This window comes from Eurypyga helias, unplaced genomic scaffold, assembly GCF_000690775.1.
Source record: "Eurypyga helias isolate BGI_N326 unplaced genomic scaffold, ASM69077v1 scaffold46752, whole genome shotgun sequence".
Classification (NCBI taxonomy): domain Eukaryota; kingdom Metazoa; phylum Chordata; class Aves; order Eurypygiformes; family Eurypygidae; genus Eurypyga; species Eurypyga helias.
This window is the reverse complement of record NW_010237479.1, coordinates 1-6,713: the sequence shown is the minus strand read 5'-3', so window position 1 is coordinate 6,713 and position 6,713 is coordinate 1. Positions and strand designations below refer to the sequence as shown.

General features: G+C 41.9%; 1 protein-coding gene across 1 annotated transcript; it reads right to left on the bottom strand.

The window, feature by feature from the left end:
- Window positions 1-724: 724 nt before the first annotated feature.
- Window positions 725-6,693, bottom strand: PDCD2L (programmed cell death 2-like; the record flags this gene model as incomplete). Its single annotated transcript, XM_010147462.1, has 6 exons — window positions 725-876; window positions 1,392-1,540; window positions 3,152-3,265; window positions 4,306-4,709; window positions 6,323-6,392; window positions 6,527-6,693. Coding segments are annotated over 6 exons (1,035 nt in total), but the record flags the coding sequence as incomplete, so codon positions are not given.
- Between the last annotated feature and the right edge of the window lie 20 nt (window positions 6,694-6,713).

Genomic DNA, 6,713 nt, shown 5'->3' with positions numbered 1-6,713 from the left:
TCCATAAAGTCAATTAAAATACTGCAATTGGGCCTAAACCAAGAGGGAGCTCCACAGACGAACTGAAACGGTGAACTAAAGGAGGAGGATTAGCCTGCGGTGACAAGGCAGGTGCTGTACCCACCCCACCACTGTACCTGCGAGAGCTGAAGCGCTGACAAAAACCTCCACCTTTTCCCCATCCAAAGCAACGTGACTGTCAGAGCTTGTTTCGCCAGGCAAATGTAACTTACGCTTCGCTGGAAAAAACATACAGATGAAGACCGTAGTGACCGCAAGGCCCTTTCAGCCACCGCACACTGCAATTTCCAGCCCGTGGTTAAAACAAAGCAGATCCGGGGTTTAAAATCAAGCTCCTATTAAGTTCTTCACTGCTAACAGTTTCTAAAAATCTGATCATGTTTGGCTGATAAATGCTAACAGTGTAACTAACTGCAATAAGACAACCTTTCTCCCTTACTTTGCTCACCAAATGTCAAATATAACTAAAATCATGAAAGAATCTCTTCCCTTAAATTTCCATACGTAACTAAAGTATGCAAGTTTTCTGTTGCCACATTTTAAAGGCACGCTAATATACACTTCAATTAGTTATTTTTGGAAAAAAGCACAATGTCATCAAATGAATTTCATTTTTCTGCACATCAGAGGAAAATTCTACTGCGTAATTACACACTTTCACCTGTAGTAAGAAAAAAACAAATAAACAAACAACAGACTTCCCATCTATGCAGAGAAATAGAATTTATTTAAATAATCTCTGGTCTGGGTCTTCTTGTACAAAAATAAATTCTTCAAGAGGGGTTTGTTGATCTGGTGGCCAACAGCTTCTCTCACACGTGTAAACTAGAACAGTTCCAAATTCCACTGACAGATCTAAAACCAAAGCAATAAAGGTATGTAAAGGTATGAAAAATTACATGACCAGGAGATATTGCTTATTGTTCTACTTCAATCTTTGCCAATTCAGAAAATATTTTTCATATTGTCTCCTACATACAGAGCATTTTCTACGTTTAAAAATTTTAAAGCAAGCTGACTCAAAGAGTTAAAGTGTCCACAATCTTATCTGACAATAATTATTATTTTCCAAGACCTCATTTAAGAGGCAATGAAGACAAATTACTCCCACTGTCATGGAATTATCTATATTGCTGTTATTGAAGTTCACTAGTGAGCAAACGTAGTTGCAATCGTAGAGTCTCCATAAAGCAGAGTTATGTCTTTTGTTTAGTGAATAGAGTGGATTCTGTGTAAGATGACCACCATAGTTAGGCCCATCAGTGCATGTGGTTAGCAAGAAAGAATCCAAATTGCAGTTCACTAAACTTTACCAAGAAGTAACACTTGACCGTTTCTAGTATTCACTCAGCTAAGTCAAAGGTCGACACCTGAATCACTCTGGAGCATGCTGACCAGCGCTGGCATGAGCTGAAATTCAAATATTCTGTTGCTTCCACAGTAACTGCAGGCTGGAATACCCTTGTTAATGTTGGCCGGAGGACAGGTAATGAATAAAGGCTGGCCACCCCGAGAGTATCTAAGAGGAGAAAGGAAAAGAGTAATTTTTTTTAAATCTAAACTTCATATGAAACCTTATGTGTTGGCAACAGTGTTCAGGATTCTCCGCAACCTCTGAACTTGCTTGATGTAAAAAACGTGGTTATGAGCCAGAATCGTTGCCTAAGCTTCAGATGAGTCATTAAAACAAAGAATAAAGATGGGGAGGGGGAAAATAGCTGGAAGGTCAACACTTGGGAGGTCTTAAGGAAAGAGCTGGATTTAAAGGAGACAAATGCTTTGAACTGACACCTCCAAAATGTGCTTTACCTGACTCACTTAAGTAAACGACACTATCCTAAAGAATGGAATCCCAACCAGTGGCAGTTAAGCACTGTAGCTATGCCACAGAACGGATGTTTTATTTAGAAGAGCTACCATAGATCCACAGCTAATGTGAAACCAAGACTGAAGATGGTTTCCACTGAATGCTGAGCAGGGCATTCTGTGCTGAAAGCTTAATGAAGATCTGGCAGCCCAGGAGAAACGGGGGTCTAACAGGCATAGTCGCAATCCCCACGACGGGGGAAGGGAGGGCTACGTGAAGACTGTAACTAGCGATAGCTGCACCAGAGAGGATGTTTTAGAAGAGGGGAAAATTCAGAGAGCGTAATACTGCAAAGTGACAGACACAGTGAAAAAAAGTTGCCTGAAAATGTTACTTGCACTCTGCATTAGTACATTTTCTGCATAATCCTTGATAAGTAATTAATGAAAGTTTCTACTGCTTCTTATCTGAGTAACCAGCCCCTCAGACTTCACCTCCTCATGAAAAAGGTACCATTTAGTTCCACCTGCTTCTGGAAACTTGGGAAGTTACTGGAGTGAGACAGCTTGACCAGACAGTCTGCACTGGACTCTCTGGAGCAATGAAATTAAAAACTAACGCTTCGTATGATCCATGAAAACCACGTCTATTATCTGGCACTATGAATAATTTATGATTTGAACTCTTTGTTATACTTGCAGTCAGAATTAACTCCTCTCTCAGGAAAGCAGCTGCTCTGAGGTGAAATCTGGTTTTGTTCTCAAAAAAGCAACATATTTGTAAGAACTGAAGACTGCAAGGTCCCAGGGGGCAATCACAATAAAGCCTGAGTTCTTCTGCAGCTTAAAACTAGTAATTTCTTACTTCAGTAATATCTCAAGGACCGAGACATAAGCAACTGCAATAAGGTTACAAAATTTCAGAGGAGCAGATAGCCTTGGAAATCTATCACAACAGCCTACCACTGGGTATTATGCTTCCACCTCAAAACTGCCTCTTGAAAACCTCTACGCCTGCATTTCAGCCAAGTCTTCAAAGACAGCCTGGGTCTGTTCTCATCAGGTCTTGAAGGAAGTCTCCCACAGCCAGATCTGGGGTCTCTGCTCCTGCTTTGCGTCTCATCTACTTAATTTGGTATAAAAAAACCCAGCAGGGGCTGAAGTGTGACCACACAGGCATTGCAACAGCCCTCTTAGCAATTATTTTTTTTTTTAATTAAGAAACAAAAATATACATGTTTCCAATGAAATTGTTTATTTTGATGTAGTAACAACCCATGTCTATGCTCTATATCTCCCTGTTACAGCCACATGATCAACATACCTTAGAATCTGCTCATGACACACAGATATTCTTTTCATAAACTTATGAAATGTGTGGTCCCTGCTTTTGACCTCACTCTTCTCGTATTTTTCATTATCACCTTCACCTGCAAAACTATAAGAAAACAAGAAAAGAAACAAAATTTCCAGTAAGGTTTTCAGTACAACATGGATGCTTTAAGTAAGTAATGGTTACTATACAATCACAGTAGATTATACTAAGTACACTGAAAAGATATATATATGTTGAATTAGGAGGGAACTCCTGTTATAGGTTGCAAGTGAACATTTTGCTTCTAGTTCTTCAGTTTCTGGTAGCTTATAATTACTAACAGTGTTTCAAACTACCACATGAGATTGAAATCCACCACATACCAGCTTACGAATTAAAAAAAAAAATAATTCCTTTAGTAACTTCTCAGGAAGTTTTTCTAGTTTTAAGTTACAATGTTGTATTTTTAGATTTTGAAGTAAGTGTAATTAAAGTTCTATGATTCTATAAAGGACCACAAAATACATCAGGAAAGCCACTACTATAAAGCATTCTCTGCAGATTCTACAACTGACAGTAGTTCCAGTTATCAAAAAATTCTATGTTGTCCACAATTCAGGAAAAGTCACTGTACATGTTAATATAATCAAAAGAGAAATGATCTGGATGTAAGTACTCACTCTGATCACTTGTTAATACTGACAATATTTTCAGTAACTACATTCAAAAATTGGTTTTCAAACAACCTTTACAAAATCCCTGAGTAACTAAACTTCAAGAATGCAATTAGAATATAAGGAAATCTTTAGCCTTGTAAAGAAAAAAAATAGTCAAATGCCACAATATAAACTCATGCCATTTAGCGTAAGATATTGCTTAAACCACACTGGTTTGGTTTCAGAGTGATGGTCCACTGCTCTGTCTGGAGCCTAAGGATATTCCCAGCCACGCAGTCACTCAGAAACAGATGCATCTCTGAATAATTCAAAATTGACAGAACTGGGTGCACTGTTAGGTTCTTCCAGCAAATTACTACACATCAATAACTCCTGAAGGACCCATTTACAAACAAAAACATTCAGATTTAGTCAAATTTATCAACCAGCATACAGGAAACTACATAATCCCTTCAGTTACAGCAGGAAGTCCAGGCCTGTTCTCACCTTTCTGACATCAACTGTTCCAAATCAACACCCTCTCTCTGCTGATACTCCTTCAATAGCTTATCTGTGTGATCTGTATCAAGGAAACCAGTGTAGTCTTCCTCATCCACAACACTAATGTAAAAGGGCTGGAACTCAGGAGCTGAACTAGACGTTGCCATTACCATTTCCTCACTGACTGGAGGATGTATATTCAGAGAACCTGACCCATCCCGAGCTTCAGACAAGCGAAGCTGTTGGAAGTGGGACACACACTCCACCTCTCTGGACAAGGCGCTGCTCACCGCTTCATTTAAGCCAAGCAGCTGAAGGGAGGCACATGCAGGAGATTCTGCTCCATCGCAGAATCCCCAGTCATCTGCTTCATCACACCAATCCTTTGCTGCAAAGTTCAATTCTTGTTTCTGAGAACAAAAAAAGAACCCAAAGAAAGGAAAAAGAACATTATCAAGATCAGCCACCCTCAAATACAGTTTCGTGACAGATAAGAAAACTAAAACCTTAACCTAATACTTAGGTTTTGTCTATTTTCTTAACAGTGGCAGTTACCAGCATACCCACGTTTACTATTCACAGCAGCACAGTTATGGCGAAAACCACCTCACACTGGAGAAATGGAACGAGAGTTCATTGGCAATGTGAATGGCCTCTGCACATCACGCTGCCATACCTGCTGGCTTGACCACTGACAGCTAGTTTGGGTACGTTTATCTAAAGCACAGTTACTGCACCGCGGGTAAGCTCAAAAGGAAGAACATGGAGGACAACAGTATCAACAACAATAATGCCATCATTTTATCAGAGTATGAGATCATTTACCACAGACCAAAACTTCATATTGCAAATGCACCAACTGAATAAACCCTTTCTGCCTGTTATCACATTTGATTGCCATCCTTCTCTTTAACTCTTCTTAGGCCAGCGTGCAGTTTTTCTTCACAAGCCAAAATACCAGAAGTATATCAACACTAACTGAGTCAGATTTAATTAAAACCGATGAAAAAAGTTTAAAGATGTATTGAAATTAGAAAATAAAGAAAACAATGATCCAAACACAGTGTGGCCAGCAGGTCGAGGGAGGTGATTCTGCCCCTGTACTCTGCTCTGGTGAGACCCCACCTGGAGTTCTGCATCCAGCTGTGGAGCCCTCAGCATCAGAAGGATATTGACCACTTGGAGCGAGTCCAGAGGAGGCCACGGAGATGATCAGAGGGCTGGAGCACCTCTCCTATGATGAAAGGCTGCGAGAATTGGGCTTGTTCAGCCTGGAGAAGAGGAGGCTCCGAGGAGACCTCATTGCAGCTTTCCAGTATCTGAAGGGGCCTACAAGGGTGCTGGGAGAGGACTTTTTACAAGGGCCTGTAGTGATAGGACAAGGGGTAATGGGTACAAATTGAAATCAGGGAGGTTCAGATTAGATATCAGGAAGAAATTCTTCCCGGAGCGGATGGTGAGGCACTGGGGCAGGTTGCCCAGAGATGTTGTGGATGCCCCATCCCTGGAAGTGTCCAAGGCCAGGCTGGATGAGGCTTTGAGCAACCTCGTCTAGTGGAAGGTGTCCCTGCCCATGGCAGGGGGGTTGGAACTGGATGATCTTTAAGGTCCCTTCCAACCCAAACCATTCTGGGATTCTATGAAACCCAAAGGGTAAACCCAATCATTTAACATTGAAAAACAATGTTTAGGTAGCTCAAGTAATTGAAGTATTAAATATCAGTTTTGACCATACAGTTGGACTGCAACCTTCACTTTAAAGCAAGCCTAACATCGATCACAAATAAGAAGTTACTCTTCTATTAAGTAACGTGTAGTATTTACGGTGTCAGAAATTTTCACAACCATGACTACTCCACATGACCCCAAACCAGCATCTTCTTGAGACACGCTATGGTTATTCACACGGGTATATATAAGTGTGAGACTGAGCCAACTCAACTGCGGTTTTATTTTAAAACCTCCTTGATCCTGCACACTGCAACAGAGGACAGAGCCCAAGAAGGCAGTTTGCTACTTATACCTGGTTTGTGCTGCAATCTTGTGTTCCCTCTTCTCGTGCCTGCAAATACTGGGAGCGCAGTACCTTCCAGCTTTAACATGCAGTGTTAAAAAAAAAAAAAAGAAGACGACAGGTAAAGAACGGAACGCTTGAGCCGAAGTGGCATTTCTTTGCCGCCGTCGAGCCGCGCACGCCGAGGAACAAGGCCGCAAACGCCGCCCTCACCTGCGGGCCGCTCCCCAGCAGCCCTTCTCGGCACACGCGAAGACGTTGGCGAGGCGGTGGAAGGGGGACCCCTCCAGCGGGCAGTACACCTGCACCAGGTGGGCCAGCGCCCTCCCGCACTCTCCGCAGCGGGGGGAACCCGGGCGCACGGAGGGCACCCAGTCCTGAAACACAGCACAGGCGCCGC